Source organism: Odontesthes bonariensis, chromosome 2, assembly GCF_027942865.1.
Source record: "Odontesthes bonariensis isolate fOdoBon6 chromosome 2, fOdoBon6.hap1, whole genome shotgun sequence".
Lineage (NCBI taxonomy): Eukaryota > Metazoa > Chordata > Actinopteri > Atheriniformes > Atherinopsidae > Odontesthes > Odontesthes bonariensis.
The window spans coordinates 31,904,431-31,926,594 of NC_134507.1; the positions used below are offsets into that span (position 1 = coordinate 31,904,431).

General features: G+C 50.1%; 1 protein-coding gene across 1 annotated transcript in view; it reads right to left on the reverse strand.

The window, feature by feature from the left end:
- Window positions 1–21,748, reverse strand: part of slc30a6 (solute carrier family 30 member 6) — a 109,074-nt gene extending 87,326 nt beyond the window's left edge. The window contains exons 1-3 of the mRNA XM_075481407.1: window positions 21,550–21,748; window positions 15,517–15,563; window positions 10,449–10,535 (exon numbers count right to left, since the gene is read on the reverse strand). Of these exons, the coding sequence (XP_075337522.1) occupies window positions 10,449–10,535; window positions 15,517–15,563; window positions 21,550–21,733 (318 nt within the window). The 5' untranslated portion in view covers window positions 21,734–21,748. The remainder of the gene's footprint in view (window positions 1–10,448; window positions 10,536–15,516; window positions 15,564–21,549) is intronic.
- Between the last annotated feature and the right edge of the window lie 416 nt (window positions 21,749–22,164).

The window sequence follows — 22,164 nt, forward strand, 5'->3', positions numbered from 1 at the left end:
TGTCGAATGCTGCACTGAGGTCGAGGAGGATGAGAATGGTGAGTAGTCCGGGGTCAGCTGCACGGAGGAGGTCGTAGGATGTTTTAAGGACATTTTAAGGATGTTAAACACGTGCTTAAAGCTGTGAATGCGATCCTTTCCCACCAGCACCACAGTGTCGTCCAACAGTGTCCACGTTGTAAATGATGGAGAACCGCTGAAAGTCCAGCGTGCAGCTTCACACTCAGCAGCTGTTTGACAGGCTTTAACAGGCTCTGTGGCAGCCGACCAGCCGCCTTCTCATCTAAACTCAGAGCTCCAAAGTGACCGGGAGCTGCTGGCGTTGGGCAGCTGGGTGCAGAGCGGCTCTGCTGCCCCGCCGGTCGGTTCAGGCGAATCCTCTGGATCCTCCAACTGAACGAGGCCCGGCCGTGCGATCCGACACTCCCGCCGCGCTCTGAGTCAGCTCACCGCAGAGACACCGGCCCACGGGAAGGTCACATTCAGAGCGAGTGAGAGCAGAAACGCACGCTTTGTTCTGAAAAAGAGCAGCCGTTTTTCTCTCCTGATGGTCAGAGTTTTACCTTCTTCCATCCAGAATAAAGACGGAAATCTAGCCAATCTGAAGCCATGTTTGTGGTCTTTCTCCATCATTAATCACAGCTGCACCCGGGGCCCAACTTTTGTGGCGTCATGTTGGGTTTAAGAGTTTATAATCCACACATATATCAGAAGGCTGCATCCAAGTTAATCCCACACCCAAAACACAACGGCCGAAGAGAGTGAGGCGACCCCGATGTACCGTCCTCGGCCCACAGGTGCACGTAGGGTGCGGCTGAAATGCTCCCTGTGGAACATCAAGCTGGGACTGAGCAGGTTTTTACATGGGATGCACATGCAGCCATCTTTATGTGCAACGCAGGCTGTGAGTGTTTGGTCTTTCATGATGAGGAAGAGCAGATCTGGCTCTTCCTCCATCAGCCTGCATGTAAAATCAATGAAGAAGAAGAAGAAAAGATAAAACAGTCTGTGTTCCAAACCGCATACTTCTCCTACTTCTCCTACTACTCCAACTAACTTTTTGAGTTAGTAAGTGAGAAGTTCCCGGATGCATACTAGATTCTCCGAAATGTTGGGTATGCATCATGAGGTTACTACTCATACTCAAACTACACAAGATGCACCGTAACGTGATGTCGCTGATCGTCATTTCCTGTCAAAACGGTACTTTCAAGCTAGCTACAACAAGGGTAGGTTCACTTCCTGTTTTCAAAACAAAAGGACCAATTGTATCGTAATGGCTTTCCCTATGATTAAAGGTAACGGGTGTTTTATTTTGTGAAAATAACCGGAAGTGCGTTGCTCACTGCGGCTAGCTTTAGTAGCGCCGAATTCGTGGGAACAAAATTGTAAATAACACGTTGGGGATCTAAACGACTACTTTCTCACCTGAAAATGTTTCAAATGTTGCTAAAGTTTACAGAGTTTAGAGCTTAAGCGAAATCAGCTTCAGGGCGGCTGATTTCAGCTTGGGCAGGAGCGAAATGCATTGTGGGTAAACGCTCTGCATACTGTCTGATCGATCAGTATGTAGTATGCAGTTCGGAACACAGCCCTTGAGTGTGACGCGCCCCCTGAGCAGAGAGAGCATGTTTGTGTGAGTAGGAGGCAGCAGAAACAGGAAGTGGACGATGGGAACGCGTGCGTGTGCTGGTCTGTCACTTCGTGTTGGAGTCAGAAGCCGCGCTGAGGAGAGCAGAGTGCTGTGAAATCTACAATTACTGTGGTGTGCCGTGTTATGACAGCGCTGGGGCGTCTGGTGACAGCACAGGCCGGCGACAGGCAGGGAGACCATCCCTGTGTGTGTATGTGCGCGTACACGCTGTGCACGCGAGCGTGCACGTGTCTGTGTGTGCAAACAGAGAGAGGCGCTCGGTCCAAAAGATCCTCGACCCCCTTTCACACACACACACAAGCGCCTGGGGGCCGTCTCTCTGTTGCACCGCGCCGCTCTGCTGCCCCCGTCCGTCCGTCCGAGAACAGAGACGCCGTCCCTCCGTCCGTCAGAGGGCAGAGACGCCGTCCGTCCGTCCGTCCGAGAGCAGAGACGCCGTCCGTCCGTCCGTCAGAGGGCAGAGACGCCGTCCGTCCGAGAGCAGAGACGCCGTCCGTCCGTCCGTCAGAGGGCAGAGACGCCGTCCGTCCGTCCGTCAGAGGGCAGAGACGCCGTCCGTCAGAGGGCAGAGACGCCGTCCGTCAGAGGGCAGAGACGCCGTCCGTCCGTCAGAGAGCAGAGACGCCGTCCGTCCGTCCGTCCGTCCGAGAGCAGAGACGCCGTCCGTCCGTCCGTCAGAGGGCAGAGACGCCGTCCGTCAGAGGGCAGAGACGCCGTCCGTCCGAGAGCAGAGACGCCGTCCGTCCGTCCGTCAGAGAGCAGAGACGTCGTCCGTCCGTCCGTCAGAGGGCAGAGACGCCGTCCGTCCGAGAGCAGAGACGCCGTCCGTCCGTCAGAGAGCAGAGACGCCGTCCGTCCGTCCGTCAGAGGGCAGAGACGCCGTCCGTCAGAGGGCAGAGACGCCGTCCGTCCGTCAGAGAGCAGAGACGCCGTCCGTCCGTCCGTCCGTCAGAGAGCAGAGACGCCGTCCGTCCGTCCGTCAGAGAGCAGAGACGCCGTCCGTCCGTCCGTCAGAGAGCAGAGACGCCGTCCGTCCGTCCGTCCGTCCGAGAGCAGAGACGCCGTCCGTCCGTCCGTCAGAGGGCAGAGACGCCGTCCGTCCGTCCGTCAGAGAGCAGAGACGTCGTCCGTCCGTCCGTCAGAGGGCAGAGACGCCGTCCGTCAGAGGGCAGAGACGCCGTCCGTCCGTCAGAGGGCAGAGACGCCGTCCGTCCGTCAGAGGGCAGAGACGCCGTCCGTCCGTCAGAGAGCAGAGACGCCGTCCGTCCGTCCGTCCGTCCGTCCGAGAACAGAGACGCCGTCCGTCCGTCCGTCCGTCCGTCCGAGAACAGAGACGCCGTCCGTCCGTCCGTCAGAGAACAGAGACGCCGTCCGTCCGTCCGTCAGAGGGCAGAGACGCCGTCCGTCCGTCCGTCCGTCAGAGAACAGAGACGCCGTCCGTCCGTCCGTCAGAGGGCAGAGACGCCGTGTGTCCGAGAACAGAGACGCCGTCCGTCCGTCCGTCAGAGAGCAGAGACGCCGTCCGTCCGTCCGTCAGAGAACAGAGACGCCGTCCGTCCGTCCGTCAGAGGGCAGAGACGCCCTCCGTCAGAGGGCAGAGACGCCGTCCGTCCGTCAGAGAGCAGAGACGCCGTCCGTCCGTCCGTCCGAGAGCAGAGACGCCGTTCGTCCGTCAGAGGGCAGAGACGCCGTCCGTCCGAGAGCAGAGACGCCGTCCGTCCGTCCGTCAGAGAGCAGAGACGTCGTCCGTCCGTCCGTCAGAGGGCAGAGACGCCGTCCGTCAGAGGGCAGAGACGCCGTCCGTCCGTCAGAGAGCAGAGACGCCGTCCGTCCGTCCGTCCGTCAGAGAGCAGAGACGCCGTCCGTCCGTCCGTCCGTCCGAGAACAGAGACGCCGTCCGTCCGTCCGTCAGAGGGCAGAGACGCCGTCCGTCCGTCCGAGAACAGAGACGCCGTCCGTCCGTCCGTCAGAGGGCAGAGACGCCGTCCGTCCGTCCGTCCGTCAGAGAGCAGAGACGCCGTCCGTCCGTCTGTCCGTCAGAGAACAGAGACGCCGTCCGTCCGTCCGTCAGAGGGCAGAGACGCCGTGTGTCCGTCAGAGGGCAGAGACGCCGTCCGTCTGAGAGCAGAGACGCCGTCCGTCCGTCCGTCAGAGAGCAGAGACGCCGTCCGTCCGTCCGTCAGAGGGCAGAGACGCCGTGTGTCCGTCAGAGGGCAGAGACGCCGTCCCTCCGTCCGTCAGAGGGCAGAGACGCCGTCCGTCCGAGAACAGAGACGCCGTCCGTCCGTCCGTCAGAGAGCAGAGACGCCGTCCGTCCGTCCGTCCGTCAGAGAACAGAGACGCCGTCCGTCAGAGGGCAGAGACGCCGTCCGTCAGAGGGCAGATACGCCGTCCGTCAGAGGGCAGAGACGCCGTCCGTCCGTCCGAGGGCAGAGAGCAGAGACACCATCCGTCCGTCAGAGAGCAGAGACGCCGTCCGTCCGTCCGTCAGAGAACAGAGACGCCGCGTCCGTCCGTCCGTCAGAGAACAGAGACGCCGTCCGTCCGTCCGTCCGTCCGTCAGAGGGCAGAGACGCTGTCCGTCCGTCCGTCAGGCACCTGGTCCTCCTGCTGATGGCGTCGATCCTCCTGCTGATGGCGCCGGGTCCATCTGCTGATGGCGCCGGGTCCTCCGGCTGGAGCCTGGTCACCCAACAGGGTCTGAGCTCAGGAAGCCAAACACCTGGAGCCTGGTCACCCAACAGGGTCCGAGCTGAAGCCAGACACCTGGGGCCTGGTCACCCAACAGGGTCTGAGCTGAAGCCAAACACCTGGAGCCTAAGCCAAACACCTGGAGCCTGGTCACCCAACAGGGTCTGAGCTCAGGAAGCCAAACACCTGGAGCCTAAGCCAAACACCTGGAGCCTGGTCACCCAACAGGGTCTGAGCCTAAGCCAAACACCTGGAGCCTGGTCACCCAACAGGGTCCGAGCTGAAGCCAAACACCTGGAGCCTGGTCACCCAACAGGGTCTGAGTTGAAGCCAAACACCTGGAGCCTGGTCACCCAACAGGGTCCAAGCTGAAGCCAAACACCTGGAGCATGGTCACCCAACAGGGTCTGAGCTGAAGCCAAACACCTGGAGCCTGGTAACCCAACAGGGTCTGAGCTCAGGAAGCCAAACACCTGGAGCCTGGTCACCCAACAGGGTCTGAGCTCAGGAAGCCAAACACCTGGAGCCTGGTCACCCAACAGGGTCTGAGCTAGGGCTGGGCGATATATCGATATTTAAGATATATCGATATATTTTTAAATAAGATATGGAATTAGACCATATCGCATATATTGATATAGTTCAAATATCGGAAACAGGTAATCTCAAGCTGATGTTTAAAAACGTTTTTCTTAAACTGAGCACTTTATTATGTTATCTCTTTATATATAAATGCTGCCCATTTTATTTTATAGGCCAATTTTATTTAAGATATTTTTTTTATTTAAATGTGCACCTTACGGAGCTTTGTTATACAGTGTTTATGTTTACATTTTATAGTGAGTTTTCAATAAATCTACTCGTATTTGGCTTTGACTTTGACTGAGCATTTCATTTCACAGCTCTCACTTTGCAGAAAAAATATCGGGATATATATCGTATATCGATATTCAACCAAAATATATCGGGATATGACTTTTGGTCCATATCGCCCAGCCCTAGTCTGAGCTCAGGAACCCAAACACCTGGAGCCTGGTCACCCAACAGGGTCTGAGCTCAGGAAGCCAAACACCTGGAGCCTGGTCATCAAACAGGGTCTGAGCTGAAGCCAAACACCTGGAGCCTGGTCATCCAACAGGGTCTGAGCTGAAGCCAAACACCTGGAACCTGGTCACCCAACAGGGTCTGAGCTCAGGAAGCCAAACACCTGGAGCCTAAGCCAAACACCTGGAGCCTGGTCACCCAACAGGGTCTGAGCTGAAGCCAAACACCTGGAGCCTGGTAACCCAACAGGGTCTGAGCTGAAGCCAAACACCTGGAACCTGGTCACCCAACAGGGTCTGAGCTCAGGAAGCCAAACACCTGGAGCCTAAGCCAAACACCTGGAGCCTGGTCACCCAACAGGGTCTGAGCTGAAGCCAAACACCTGGAGCCTGGTAACCCAACAGGGTCTGAGCTCAGGAAGCCAAACACCTGGAGCCTGGTCACCCAACAGGGTCTGAGCTCAGGAAGCCAAACACCTGGAGCCTGGTCACCCAACAGGGTCTGAGCTCAGGAAGCCAAACACCTGGAGCCTAAGCCAAACACCTGGAGCCTGGTCACCCAACAGGGTCTGAGCTCAGGAAGCCAAACACCTGGCGCCTGGTCACCCAACAGGGTCTGAGCTGAGGCCAAACACCTGGAGCCTGGTCACCCAACAGGGTCTGAGCTGAAGCCAAACACCTGGAGCCTGGTCACCCAACAAACTTTGCTTTCTAAGAATTCATTTCGTTGGCTTCCTGGCAGCACGCCACCCGCCGACCTCCAGCTTTGCGGAGAGCCCGGCGTCACGTACAGGAGCGCTCAAACAAACAAACAAATACATTCATGGATACGAGCGAGTTGTTGACATGAGAAGTGAACTATGTTTGGTCTGGCATACAACAGCGTGTAAACCAATCCGAGGCTCCATGGAGGAGCGGGACCCCACCATAATCCACTTTGATCAGAATGTGGTCAAAGTGGATTATGGTGCACAAAGCCTGAGATGCTTTTACATTTAACATCATATCTGCTCTAATCTTTACATTTCTGTGTTGTTCGAGCTCCACATCTGTCCACCCCCACACGCGATGCTCTACTTCTCGTTTCATTTACTCCCATCACGGCGAGGGAAAACACTGTTAGACCTGCCCGCTTACGTAACGGCGTGTTTACCATCGCGCTGTGGAAGTGGAGTATTTAACTCATGCTGAGCAGCTGCCTGCAGACACAGAAATCATCCTGTCCTCAAGTCAGGGTGAGACGCAGCAGGTGGCTGGTGCTGCAACCACACAGCCAACGCCAACCGAGAAACCAAGCCTCGCTAAGACTGAACGTCTCCACAGATATCAGCTCAGGCTGAGGTTTTATTTCACTACCAAACTGCTCAAGAGATTATTTTGTACCGCCATCCAGATCAGCCCTCGATTATCTGATCTGCCATCTCAGTGTTTAAAGATGACAAGAGCTCAGCATCAGGTGGGCTGTGTTCCAAACCGCATACTTCTCCCACTACTCATACTGACTTTATGAGTTAGTATGCGAGTTTGAGTAACCGAGAAGTTCCGGGATGCATACTAGATTCTCCAAAATGTTGGGTATGCATCATGAGGTTACTACTCATACTCAAACTACCCAAGATGCAACGTGTTCGTGGGAACAAAATTGTAAACAGTCGGTATTTTGTCAGGTTTTCAACACGTTGGGGATATAAACGACTACTACAAGACACTGCTGCTACCAGCTGCTGGATCAAGGGTTCACTTAGTTTCTCAGAGCGACTCTTCCTGCTGCTGGATCAGGGGTTCACTTAGTTTCTCACTCACTGCTGCTACCAGCTGCTGGATCAAGGGTTCACTTAGTTTCTCAGAGCGACTCTTCCTGCTGCTGGATCAGGGGTTCACTTAGTTTCTCAGAGCAGATCTTCCTGCTGCTGGATCAGGGGTTCATTTAGTTTCTCACACACTGCTGCTACCAGCTGCTGGATCAGGGGTTCACTTAGTTTCTCACACACTGCTGCTACCAGCTGCTGTATCAGGGGATCACTTAGTTTATCACTCACTGCTGCTAACAGCTGCTGGATCAGGGGTTCACTTAGTTTCTCACTCACTGCTGCTACCAGCTGCTGGATCAGGGGTTCACTTAGTTTCTCACTCACTGCTGCTACCAGCTGCTGGATCAGGGATTCACTTAGTTTCTCAGAGTGGCTCTTCCTGCTGCTGGATCAGGGGTTCACTTAGTTTCTCAGAGCAGATCTTCCTGCTGCTGGATCAGGGGTTCATTTAGTTTCTCACACACTGCTGCTACCAGCTGCTGGATCAGGGGTTCACTTAGTTTCTCACTCACTGCGGCTACCAGCTGCTGGATCAGGGGTTCACTTAGTTTCTCACTCACTGCTGCTACCAGCTTTTGGATCAGGGGTTCACTTAGTTTCTCACACACTGCTGCTTCCAGTTGCTGGATCAGGGGTTCACTCAGTTTCTCACACACTGCTGCTACCAGCTGCTGGATCAGGGGTTCACTTAGTTTCTCAGAGCGGCTCTTCCTGCTGCTGGATCAGGGGTTCACTTAGTTTCTCACTCACTGCTGCTACCAGCTGCTGGATCAGGGGTTCACTTAGTTTCTCACTCACTGCTACTACCAGCTGCTGAATCAGGGGTTCACTTAGTTTCTCACTCACTGCTGCTACCAGTTGCTGGATCAGGGGTTCACTTAGTTTCTCAGAGCAGCTCTTCCTACTGCTGGATTAGGGGTTCATTTAGTTTCTCACACACTGCTGCTACCAGCTGCTGGATCAGGGGTTTACTTAGTTTCTCACACACTGCTGCTACCAGCTGCTGGATCAGGGGTTCACTTAGTTTCTCACTCACTGCTGCTACCAGCTGCTGGATCAGGGGTTCACTTAGTTTCTCACTCACTGCTGCTACCAGCTGCTGGATCAGGGGTTCACTCAGTTTCTCACACACTGCTGGTACCAGCTGCTGGATCAGGGGTTCACTTAGTTTCTCACTCACTGCTGCTACCAGCTGCTGGATCAGGGGTTCACTTAGTTTCTCACACACTGCTGCTACCAGCTGCTGGATCAGGGGTTCACTTAGTTTCTCACTCACTGCTGCTACCAGTTGCTGGATCAGGGGTTCACTTAGTTTCTCACTCACTGCTGCTACCAGCTGTTGGATCAGGGGTTCACTTAGTTTCTCACTCACTGCTGCTACCAGCTGTTGGATCAGGGGTTCACTTAGTTTCTCACTCACTGCTACTACCAGCTGCTGGATCAAGGGTTCATTTAGTTTCTCAGAGCGGCTCTTCCTACTGCTGGATCAGGGGTTCACTTAGTTTCTCACTCACTGCTGCTACCAGTTGCTGGATCAGGGGTTCACTTAGTTTCTCAGAGCAGCTCTTCCTACTGCTGGATCAGGGGTTCACTTAATTTCTCACACACTGCTGCTACCAGCTGCTGGATCAGGGGTTCACTTAGTTTCTCACACACTGCTGCTACCAGCTGTTGGATCAGGGGTTCACTTAGTTTCTCACTCACTGCTGCCACCAGCTGCTGGATCAGGGGTTCACTTAGTTTCTCACACACTGCGGCTACCAGCTGCTGGATCAGGGGTTCACTTAGTTTCTCACACACTGCTGCTACCAGCTGCTGGATCAGGGGTTCACTTAGTTTCTCACTCACTGCTGCTACCAGTTGCTGGATCAGGGGTTCACTTAGTTTCTCACTCATTGCTGCTACCAGCTGTTGGATCAGGGGTTCACTTAGTTTCTCACTCTCTGCTGCTACCAGCTGTTGGATCAGGGGTTCACTTAGTTTCTCACACACTGCTGCCACCAGCTGCTGGATCAGGGGTTCACTTAGTTTCTCACACACTGCGGCTACCAGCTGCTGGATCAGGGGTTTAGTTTCTCACTCACTGCTGCTACCAGTTGCTGGATCAGGGGTTCACTTAGTTTGTCACTCTCTGCTGCTACCAGCTGCTGGATCAGGGGTTCACTTAGTTTCTCACACACTGCTGCCACCAGCTGCTGGATCAGGGGTTTACTTAGTTTCACACTCACTGCTGCTACCAGCTGCTGGATCAGGGGTTCACTTAGTTTCTCACTCACTGCTGCTACCAGCTGCTGGATCGGTGGTTTACTTAGGTTCTCATTGCGGCTCTTCCTGCTGCTGGATCAGGGGTTCACTTAGTTTCTCACTCAATGCTGCTACCAGTTGCTGGATCAGGGGTTCACTTAGTTTCTCACTCACTGCTGCTACCAGTTGCTGGATCAGGGGTTCACTTAGTTTCTCACTCACTGCTGCTACCAGCTGCTGGATCAGGGGTTCACTTAGTTTCTCACACACTGCGGCTACCAGCTGCTGGATCAGGGGTTTAGTTTCTCACTCACTGCTGCTACCAGTTGCTGGATCAGGGGTTCACTTAGTTTCTCACTCACTGCTGCTACCAGCTGTTGGATCAGGGGTTCACTTAGTTTCTCACACACTGCTGCTACCAGTTGCTGGATCAGGGGTTCACTTAGTTTCTCACTCACTGCTGCCACCAGCTGCTGGATCAGGGGTTCACTTAGTTTCTCACACACTGCTGCTACCAGCTGCTGGATCAGGGGTTCACTTAGTTTCTCACTCTCTGCTGCTACCAGCTGCTGGATCAGGGGTTCACTTAGTTTCTCACACACTGCTGCCACCAGCTGCTGGATCAGGGGTTTACTTAGTTTCTCACTCACTGCTGCTACCAGCTGCTGGATCAGGGGTTCACTTAGTTTCTCACTCACTGCTGCTACCAGCTGCTGGATCAGGGGTTCACTTAGTTTCTCACACACTGCTGCTACCAGCTGCTGGATCGGTGGTTTACTTAGGTTCTCATTGCGGCTCTTCCTGCTGCTTTAACTTCTCAGAAAACAGGATTACTGGAGGTGTTCAGCTTTGACTCCATGTCACAGATCCAGCAGCTAACAGGCTTACAGCATAATGTGATTAGAAAGTAAGGATTCCCCCCTGATGCGAACTACTGGATGGAGGAAGATTAAAGATATGAAGGACATCGGTTTGGGATGTTCGGGCTTGATCGCACACACTCACCCGTCTGTCTGAGGACACCAGTCTGAATTCTTGGAGCAGCTTCCCAAACATGGACCGCTGCGACTTCCTGAACGGATGAATCGTTCCCTGCGGGTAAAACAAGAGAAGAAGAAGAAGAAGAATTAGGCTGTGTTCGAAACCGCATACTAATCGATCAGACAGTATGCAGAGCGTTTACCCACAATGCATTTCGCTCCTGCCCGAGCCGAAATCAGCCGGCCTGAAGCTGATTTCCCTTAAGCTCTAAACTCTGTAAACTTTAGCAACATTTGAAACATTTTCAGGTGAGAAAGTAGTCGTTTAGATCCCCAACGTGTTGAAAACCTGACAAAATACCGGCTATTTACAATTTTGTTCCCACAAATTCGGCGCTACTAAAGCTAGCCGTAGTGAGCAACGCACTTACGGTTATTTTCACAAAATAAAACACCCATTGCCTTTTATCATAGGGAAAGCCATTACGATACAATTGGTGCTTTTGTTTTGAAAACAGGAAGTGAACCTACCCTTGTTGTAGCTAGCTCGAAACTGCTGTTTTGACAGGAAATGCCGATCGGTGACGTCACGTTACGTTGCATCTTGGGTAGTTTGAGTATGAGTAGTAACCTCATGATGCATACCCAACATTTAGGAGAATCTAGTATGCATCCGGGAACTTCTCGCTTACTAAAACTCGCATACTAACTCAAAAAGTTAGTAGAAGTATGCGGTTTGGAACACAGTCTTAAACCGGCGTTTAACTTGACCACAGGTAAGGAAGCCAGGGAGGCAGCGAAACAAAAGCAGACGAGCCTACAAACTGTCAGGGATGCCGTTTAATCCTGGAGCTGCAGACAGATTAGTTGTCCTCTGTCACTTTTAGATCTCATCAAAAAAACAATTTGTACCAACAGATAACGGATAACCTGGGGAAACTCTTAATATGCTTAAAGCCAGAGTTAATCCAGATATTTGTACCGTCGCAGCATCAGGTTATTGCTTCTCAAACTAAATACTCAGATAACTGAGGTGTTAGTAACCGGTGAACTCGGCTTAATGTCGTTGGGTTCTACTCCTCAGGGGCAGTAAGACGCTCCCTGAGCAGAAGTCACCGATAACGTCGGGTAAAATCATCATTTAAGCGTTAATGGGTGAAAAAGTTTGCAGTTTTGTCCAAAAGAAACAGAAAATCAGACGGTGATTTGGAGGTTAAACTGTCCCCGTGTGGCTGTGGAGCAGAGCAGGAGCCAAAAGTTGGCCTACACTGCCCCCAGGTGGTCGGCTGCTGTACTGCACCTGCAGCTTCCAGGGACCATGATATCAGATTCATTTCACACGACCCACACAGCAAGGAAGGAAGACTTCCACGGCACCACACAGGCTCTGTTCACAATAAGAACACGCTCCACAGGTAACGTCTGTTTTTCTGGAGTTTAAAGACTGAATTCCACTGATGATCAGACCTTATTAGCAGGTTATTTTGTGCTTTTATGTCTTAATAGATAGGACAGTTTAGAGCTGTTCAGCTGTACGTTCAGCAAGTGAAAAGCAGAAGATTTCAGCACTTCCCCTCCGTCTCAAAGATGCTGGACAGTCACACAGGTGCAGCCAGCATTTTGTGGCCTCTGATCAAGGCTTGGACAGGAGTTTGTTGACAGATTCAGTGACTTTGAGAAACTTTGAGAATCCCCTTCATGGATGTGGACATAAGTGAGATTTCAGCACAGATGGCTGAAGTTTTCTGTGTCGATCCTGTGGAAATGGAGGTTATAAACCTTCAGAACAATGTGCAGTTAAAGTCTCAGCAGCGTTCACAGCATTTCTGGAGCTTGGTAGAGCCATATGATTATGAAAATCTTCACCAAGCAGCTCTGAAAATGTCTGCTTTGTTTGGGTCTACATACCTGTGAGTCAGCTTTTTCTGACATGAATGTCCTGAAATCAAAGCTCAGAACGAGACTGACTGATGAACATTTAAATGACTCCATAAGAGTGAACTTAAGTGGATACACTCCAGCATACACCTCTTGTTGAGTCATTGGAATGTCAGTGATTGATCCAAAATAACATTTAATTTTCAGATGTCTTGGTGCATGTAGATAGTTTTGTGAAGTGTGATACAGTGACATGGACATATATAACGATGATATGTGAATAAGTAACAATATCTGTATTTGTAGTGATGATAATAATAATATCTTTGTGATGTTTTAATACAGAATGTGAGATGTGGACAGTGACATATTGTAAATGTTCAGGAAAAGAAGGCTTATTGAGTTTGTTTGTTCAAAATGAGCAATGATAATAAACAGGGCTGGGCGAGTTAACGCGATAATAACGAGTTAACTCGTTAATTATTTAACGCCGATTGATATTTTATCGCGAATTAGCGCATGTTTTATTTTTTAATTTGTTTTTTATTTAAAAAAAAATTATAATTTTTGGGGCGTTATTTTTTTTGGCTTTTGGATAGGAAAGTTCAGAGATACAGGAAGCAGGGGGAAGAGAGAGGGGGAACAACACGCAGCACAGGGCCGTCCGAGGACTATAGCCTCTGTACATGGGGCGCCTGCTCAACCCACTATGCCACGGACCACCCCTGTTTTATTATTTATTTTTACTATTGTAAAAGTCTGTCGCTCACAGGCTTTTATTCTGTAAAAGTCTGTCGCTCACAGGCTTTTATTTTGTAAAAGTCTGCTGCGGAACGGGAAAAGAAAGTAATCGGCGGATCCACCAAACATGGAGAAGGGTACGGAACTTTTACTCGGCCATTTTCATTTTAAAGTTCTTCCAGACGGCGGAGTCGACAGAACCAAAGTCATCTGTAAACTCTGCCAAGTTGAATTGTCTTCTCACCGTAGTAGTTCCAGTCTAAAATATCACTTAAAGCAGGGCTCAGTAATACGGGGTTTGTTTACCATGCAATACACACCCCAAAGCTGTAGGGGGAGCTCCGTAGAAAATAGGCGACAGTCTAACCAGACTGTCGTAAACCCACCAGAGGCAATTTACGGTTTATTTTTCAAGACACTGGCAGAGAGTTGGAGAAGACGACGGAGGTTCGCGATGTCTTCAAAGGTATGTAGTAAAAGTAATTATAAAAGCAGTATAAAAGCATATCTATTACAAACTATATTACAACTCTAGAAGCTAGAGGGGGTGTGTCTCTCAGGCTACCTGGCTCGGCTCAGAGCCCTTTACGACCTGCCATGAAGCAGTAGTTCTCGGCTCTCGTGTGTCGCGAGACTTCCAGAGCTAAACAAAGCACGCGCCGCCACAGGTAAAGTTGCAAGCGCTGTTTCGGGCTAGGCAGTGTTTCCCACACATAGACTAATTCTTGGCGGTCGCCATAGATTAAACACCGGCCGCCACATATTGCGTTTCGTTATTATTATTTTTTTTAACGCTATTTAAAAAATACTCGTATTCGTTAAGTTGCATTTCCTTTCCCTGCTCTCCCTCCGTCTCTGTCCCTCGCGTCTCTCTCGCATAGCCTACTCACACACACAGCCCCTCCCCCCCGTGCTTCCCTGGAAGCGTGGAAGCTTGCTAGTCTCAGCGTCGCGTTAGATTAGCTCAACCGAAAGAATTCAAAGGTTGGTATCACATGCACCTTTATAAAATCACACATTAAAAAGTCCTATAAAAATATTTTATATTTTGAATACAATGTTGTCCCGTCCCGACCCATAGAAAACAAGCGATTACGCCTTCTTTATAAAGTTAACTAGTTGCAAGTTTGCCGTAAAAAAAAATGTAGTTGGGTTGTCGAGGTCTAAACACTAGCAGCTGTGAATCAAATGAAGTAGTTTTTTTAAACTCTTACACTGAATGTTTGCTGCTTCAATCCAGATGAGTATTGAAAAATATTTTCCGCGATTGAAAAAGAGACGTGCGTGTTGAGGATGAGGAGCAGCCTGAACCGGAGGTATCAGTCTGAAACAGAGCTGAACAGTCCGACCAGTGTAATTAGCTATGTTATTCATTTGTTTACAATGAAGATGTGAATATCTGCAGATAAGCCACACCTGTGTTACCCACCGTGTCACACATCCTTACGTGCCCCATAATTTTCCTTGATGGAGAAATTATCCAGGTTCTTAACTCCAAATGTGACATATATGTCACATTACAGATCTCTGACAGTGGGGGGTGGTATTTTGGAAAAAAAATTCTGAAATGGGTTCTATGTGGCCTATTTAGTCTGTTATAACCCCCTTAATTTTCATTTAAGTAGAAATGGGTCTGGGTTCTTAAGGGTTAATACAATAAAGTTTTGTGTGACCAATTATTAACAAAGGAATTATTTTGAAGAATTTTAATTTTTTTACACCCAACCCCCCCCCCGGCCCACCACCACACATTGCCTTCACATCTGTGGGAAACACTGCTAGGGCAACCAGATGGAGATGGAAATGTCACCGTTTTCATGGGAACGGGTCAGCCAAGCAAACCGATGATTGCCAAGCAATTTTATGACCATGAAAAAGTTGCATTGCATGTCTTTAAAGGCAAAACACACAACTGATAGCAGCAAGTCATTCAAGGAAACAGACAGTGGAGCGAGGCTTCTACATAAAAACTACAGAAAGATGCTGATGTTAAAAGTGTGTTTGCACAACAAATGTTATGGCACTTTCATTCATATGGCAGCACATTTAAAATAAAGCTAAATGCTAAAAGCTATACACTACTTTTGGATTCATTTTGGGATTTTGCGTACAAATGCGATTAATCGTGATTAATCAGGGAAATCATGTGATTCATTAGATTAAAGATTTTAATCGTTGCCCAGTCCTAGCAAGAATCTAAACTATCATTTAAACATGGCTGCAGTTTTCACTACAAAAGTCTGAATAAAGTAGAATAAAGTAAAACACCTTAACTGCCACACCATCAGCCCAACTCCTCCATTCATGTAAATATGGGGAGAACAACTTTATTCTCTGTTCAAATCACAGCAAAACAACCAAACTAAGAGCTCCATAATTACCTAAAACTGGAAAATAGAGGAGACGGGCATTGATCCCTATGATAAGGCATCTTACGGGCTAAGAGATCAGAAATGAAACCCTCCATCACTCACCAGGACGTAGGTGTCGTGCTCGTGCTTCTTCCTGTGCATTGGGACATCTGTGGAGCACAAGTCATCACAGTCAACACATGGAGACAGAAACAGGAAATCACACAAACAAAACTCGGGTTTTACGTGTTACGGTGCGGTAGAAGATCCTTGTCTTCTTTGTTTTACTTGATAAAACAATTCTACGTAAGCCTGTGAATAACCTGAACTGAATCAGAGGGGAAAATTACAGGTTTTGCCACAAGAATTTAAGCCTAAAATGACCTTCCCAGCACAGACACCGTCTTTAAGGTACTTTAATGGTGATTTTGTCCGATGAGGCTTTTAAAAAAAAAAAAATCAGGATTTAATTAGAACAGAGCGACCGCGACGCTACCTTGGCGGATTTTCGGGCCCAGTTTTCAATCAAAGAAACAGAAAAACATGTGAATGAGAGCAGCTTTATAGGGAAAACATTCATCCATCCATCATCTTCCGCTGGTCCGGAGATCGGGTCGCGGGGGCAGCAGCTTGAGCAAAGAGACCCAGACGTCCCTGTCCCCGGCCACTTCCTCCAGCTCTTCTGGGGGGACCCCGAGGCGTTCCCAGGCCAGCCGAGAGACATAGTCTCTCCAACGTGTCCTGGGTCTTCCCCGGGGCCTCCTCCTAGTGGGACGGGCCCGGAACACCTCACCAAGGAGGCGTCCAGGAGGCATTCTCACCAGATGCCCGAGCCACCTCATCTGACTCCTCTCGATGCGGAGGAGCAGTGGTTCTACTCCGAGCCCCTCCCGGATGACCGAGCTTCTCACCCTATCTCTAATGGAGAGCCCAGACACCCTGCGGAGGAAACTCATTTCGGCCACTTGTATTCGCGATCTCGTTCTTTCGGTCACTACCCACAGCTCGTGACCATAGGTGAGGGTAGGAACATAGATTGACCGGTAAATCGAGAGCTTCGCCTTCTGGCTCAGCTCCTTCTTCACCACGACGGGCCGGTGCAGAGCCCGCATCACTGCAGACGCCGCACCGATCCGTCTGTCAATCTCCTGTTCCATTCGTCCCTCACTCGTGAACAAGACCCCGAGATACTTGAACTCCTCCACTTGGGGAAGGATCTCATTCCCGACCCGGAGAGAGCATTCCACCCTTTTCCGGCTGAGGACCACGGTCTCAGATTTGGAGGTGCTGATGGTCATCCCAGCCGCTTCACACTCGGCTGCGAACCGCTCCAGTGAGAGCTGAAGGTCACGGCCCGACGACGCCAACAGAACCGCATCGTCCGCAAAAAGCAGAGACCTGATTCTGAGGTCGCCAAACCGGACCTCATCAACGCCCTGGCTGCGCCTAGAAATTCTGTCCATAAAAATTATGAACAGAATCGGTGACAAAGGGCAGCCCTGACGGAGTCCAACCCTCACAGGAAACATGTCCGACTTACTGCCGGCAATGCGGACCAAACTCTGACAACGGTCATACAGAGACCGGACAGCCCATATCAACGAGTCCGGCACTCCATACTCCCAGAGCACCCCCCACAAGAATCCCCGAGGGACACGGTCGAACGCCTTCTCCAAGTCCACAAAACACATCTCCCTCCAGGATCCTGCGGAGGGTATAGAGCTGGTCCACTGTTCCCCGGCCAGGACGAAAACCACACTGCACCTCCTGAATCCGAGATTCGACTATCCGGGGGATCCTCCTCTCCAGTACCCCCGAAAAGACCTTACCGGGGAGGCCGAGGAGTGTGATCCCCCTATAGTTGGAACACACCCTCCGGTCCCCCTTTTTAAAGAGGGGGACCACCACCCCGATCTGCCACTCCAGAGGCACTGCCCCCGATGTCCACGCGATGCTGCAGAGACGTGTCAACCAAGACAGCCCTACAACATCCAGAACCTTGAGAAACTCCGGGCGGACCTCATCCACCCCCGGGGCCTTGCCACCGAGGAGTTTTTTGACCACCTGTCAACTGATCACCACCAGGTGGTGATCAGTTGACAGCTCTGCCCCTCTCTTCACCCGAGTGTCCAGGACATAAGGCCCCAAGTCCGACGATACGACCACAAAGTCGATCATCGAGCTGCGGTCTATGGTGTCCTGGTGCCAAGTGCACATATGGACACCCTTATGCCTGAACATGGTGTTCGTTATGGACAGTCCGTGGTAGGGTCGGCACGGTATATGTATTCGTACCAAACCGTCATGGTCCGGGGGTCACGGTTCGGTACGCACATTTCCACGCAGAATACACACGGTACGGAAGTTTTCTGAACGCGGAACTGTTATTTTGCAAGAGTTTCCTTCAGGACCCATTTAAACGCTGCCACATGTAAGCTCCGATTGGTACGTAGAGATATACGCTTTCGGACAGAGTAGTTACTATTACCGGCGCAAGCTGCTGAGACACGACGAAAGAACGCAGTTATCAGAACTGTCCTACTCGAATTTCGTTCTGATAACTGTCCTTCCCCAGCGGAGCTGTTTCAGTCTGCATTCGCACATGAGTCGGGACTGATGCGGCGCGCGCAGCCGTCCGCGTCAGTGATGTGTTAGCCGTTAGCCATTTAGCGCTACATTCAAAGACAAAACAAAACAGAAAGTAATGAGAGAAGAAAAAACACCACCAAGAAGCTAATATGGAGAGCGGGGAGGCCACCATGTTCATGGTCTGCATGATGGTGATATTAATCATGGACAATCACATCGGGCGTCTAATATCGAGGCTGGAAGAGCACACAGAGTCTCAGGATCAAGCGCAGGCGATACTTCTTCGTTTCATGAAGGAAGAAAGGAGAGCAGCGCGCCGCAGACAAAGGAGACAGCGTGTAAGTTTAACTTATTTAACACGCGCCGGTTCTGTCTGTGTGGTATGATGAAACATTTCAGCCGAGATAGCATGACATGGGGCGTAGCTACCGACCACCACACACCTACATCAGATGTGTATGTGTTCTATAGAACCATGAAAAGACCTGACCAATTACGTCTCCCAAATGTATTACAACAACCCCTAGATACGAATACATGCAGAGCAAAAAAAATTACCGAAGCAATTGGAATTTACGTCGCATCTGCTATGCGCCCATATTCCACTGTAGAAGAGGCAGGATTCAGATATCTATTACATGTGCTTGAACCTGGCTACACGCCTCCTTCGGCACTGTACCGAAAATGTACCGAACCGTAGGGTCCGTACCGAGGTACGTACCGAACCTTGAGTTTTTTGTACCGTTCCAGCCCTAGTCCGTGGCGAGCACAGAAGTCCAATAACAAAACACCACTCTGATTCAGATCGGGGGGGCCGTTCCTCCCAATCACGCCCCTCCAGGTCTCACTGTCATTGCCCACGTGAGCATTGAAGTCCCCCAGCAGGACAAGGGAGTCTCCCGGAGGAGTACTCTCCAGTGCCTCCTCCAGGGACTCCAAAAAGGTTGGGTACTCTGAACTGCTGTTCGGTGCATAAGCACAAACAACGGTCAGGACCCGTCCCCCCACCCTAAGGCGGAGGGAGGCTACCCTCTCGTCTACCGGGGTAAACCCCAATGTACAGGCGCACAGCCGGGGGGCAATAAGTATGCCCACACCTGCTCTACGCCTCTCATCGCGGGCAACTCCAGAGTGGAAGAGAGTCCAACCCCTCTCGAGGAGGCTGGTTCCGGAGCCCAAGCCATGCGTCGAGGTGAGTCCGACTATATCTAGCCGGAACCGCTCAGCCTCGCGCACCAGCTCAGGCTCCTTCCCCAGCAGAGAGGTGACGTTCCACGTCCCAAGAGCCAGCTTCAGTAGCCGAGGATCAGACCGCCAAGGTCTCCGCCTTCGGCTGCCACCCAGCTCACAATGCACCCGACCCCCTTGGCCCCTCCCACGGGTGGTGAGCCTGTCGGAAGGGGGACCCGTGTAGTTTCTTCGGGCTGTGCCCGACCGAGCCCCACGGGCAGACCCGGCCACCAGGCAGACCCGGCCACCAGGCACTCGCCGGCGGGCCCCACCCCTGGGCCTGGCTCCAGGGGAGGCCCCGGTAACCCACGCCCGGGCGAAGGTACACGTTGTCCAATGTTGTTTATCATCATAGGGGGTTTATGAGCTGTTCTTTGTCTGGTCCCTCATCTAGGATCTGTTTGCCATGGGTGACCCTACCAGGGGCTTAAAGCCCCGGGCAACATAGCTCCCAGACTCATTGGGGCACGCAAACCCCCCCACCACGGTAAGGTGACAGCTCATTGGGAAAACAGCTGGATTAATAAACACTTTGCTGCCTTTATAAAAACATGGAACTTTGGAGCACTTTGGCCCATTCAAGTATTTACAAGCATGAGTGATTTTATTCCCTTCTGCATCATCTGGGTGTTAATTACCTCAGTCAGACAAACATTTTCTGGCTGACTAAAATCAGTTTTTAAGTCTGGTTTCTGACCGACGAAAACTGAAAGATTTCTCCACCAACATGGTGGGCAAAACAGACCGAATCGACAGCCTGACACTGTAAATCTTGTAGTTTAAGTTGCTTTAACATTTAATTATTGTTTACTGTGTTAGCTTACAGATACAGACCAACCAACAGGCTTGTTTTAAGAAGATATCTAACTATTACCTCACTCTTCTGGGGGTTTTCTTCACCAACCTGGTGGGCAAAACAGACCGAATCGACAGCCTGACACTGTAAATCTTGTAGTTTAAGTTGCTTTAACGTTTAATAATTGTTTACTGTGTTAGCTTACAGATACAAACCAACCAACAGGTTTGTTTTAAGAAGATATACAAGTTTTGTTTCACTCTTCTGGGGGTTTCTTTAAGTCTCAGGGCCAAACTAAAAACAGTTTTGTCACTATCCTTCCCTCATCCAACATATAACATGTCGGTTCCCCCACAGCTGGTGAAATAAACTATAAACTAAACATCTCTACGCCAATTACTACAATTTCAGCGTTTTCTAAAGCTTAAACTGCCATATTTACGGTTTTCACTGCAAATGTTTAACTGCCTCAACTTGCTGAGAGGTGTACCAGATCTAGTCGTTCCCATATTATCTGGTGACCGTCAACCCTGGCTAGTAATTAGAACTTCTACCGTATGTTTCCCGTACGTGAAATCTATCTGGAGTAAACGCCACAGTCAAATATTGAAGTGTTACATCTCTATTAAACGCAAATGACCCAGTATAGTTGACAGAGCAACCAGCAACCACCGGGACGGTTGCCCAAGGTTCACCAGTTAAAGCTGCAGTCTGCAACTCTTTTTCAAGCATAATGCCTGGAACTGTCCGGGGATTCTGAAAGTAGTACATTAAATACCCCAATACAAAAAAAAAATGAGTTCTCTAGGTCCCCTATATGTCCCGCTAGGTCCCTCCAAAGCCAGCAGGTTTGTTTACAAAATTGCAGACAGGACCGGTAAAAGGTAACCAATCAGGTTACGAGCTGGGCTCTGCTGCCTGTCAATCACCGATTGTGCACGCGCGATACAAGGTATGCTGTCCCCACGCTTATTTATCTAGACTATTGAACTTCATTACGGGCTTGTCTACTTACTGTGTCTTCCATGATCGCAAATGACAGGTGAGTTGATGAATGAGGAGTCGTGTAAGCGCATCTGGCGTGCACGTCTACGTGCACGAGTTCTCATGTGTTTTGATGGGGCGGGACAGGAAGTTGAATAACTTTTTATTTTTCGGTTAAAAAATAAGCATTTCTTGCATTTTGCGACTACGGAGGTCACCGTTTTCAACTTCAAGCGTTCTGATAGATCATGTAAACTCTTAAAATGCCAAAAATTAGGACTTTACGTATGACAACAACAAATCCTGCAGACTGCAGCTTTAACATAGAAACCAGAAGATTTAAAGCACCGGTTCACTCGTGGCAGACGTAAACAGACCAGTTGTGGGTACATGCTGAGCGGTAAACCGACTCACCGTGAAGTTGAATTCAGGGTTAAAAATAATAAACGGCGGCACAAACCGCTTACCGGTGGACTCAGACACAGCTGTTAGCAAGCTTAGCTGAGCCGACCGTTGAAATGCAGCCGTTAGCCTGTTAGCATATTAGCATAACAAACCTGGATCCTTGATGTTAATCACATCCACCGACACCATGTCAGGTTTATCCAGCGGCCCCACCTTCCTCTCCGTCACCCCAGACGGCACCACGTCCGGCTTTGAGCCGAACTTTCGGGGGTAAAAATCCCCAACATTGTGGTATGATAGACCCGAAGACGTGGACATCATTCCGTCCATCGCCATTTTTGACTTCCTGTACCCATGAGCCTCTTGGGTGTAGCTGCAAAAGCGCATGCGTCAGTCCGTAGATCTGTAAATAGCACTCACAGTGTAGAGATGGTGTTAATATTATATATAGATCTACCATGTTTGTGAGTTCTTTATTTTTTACCAAATAATCAATAATAATCATTATAACTTTTATACAGTATAATATTAAGAAGTATTAAATCACAAATTAAATCATTTTGTCATACAATCTGAGTAAAAAAAATGTAAAGACATAAAATAGTGACTTTTTGGGCGAATTATCTCATTATTATCGCGTTACCTGCAGTTAATTATTTAACGTCTATAAATATTTTATCACGCATTTACGCAGGTTTTAGTATTTTTATTTTATTTTTTAATTTTTTTAACTAAGGCTTTTGTACCTTCATGGATAGGAAAGTTCA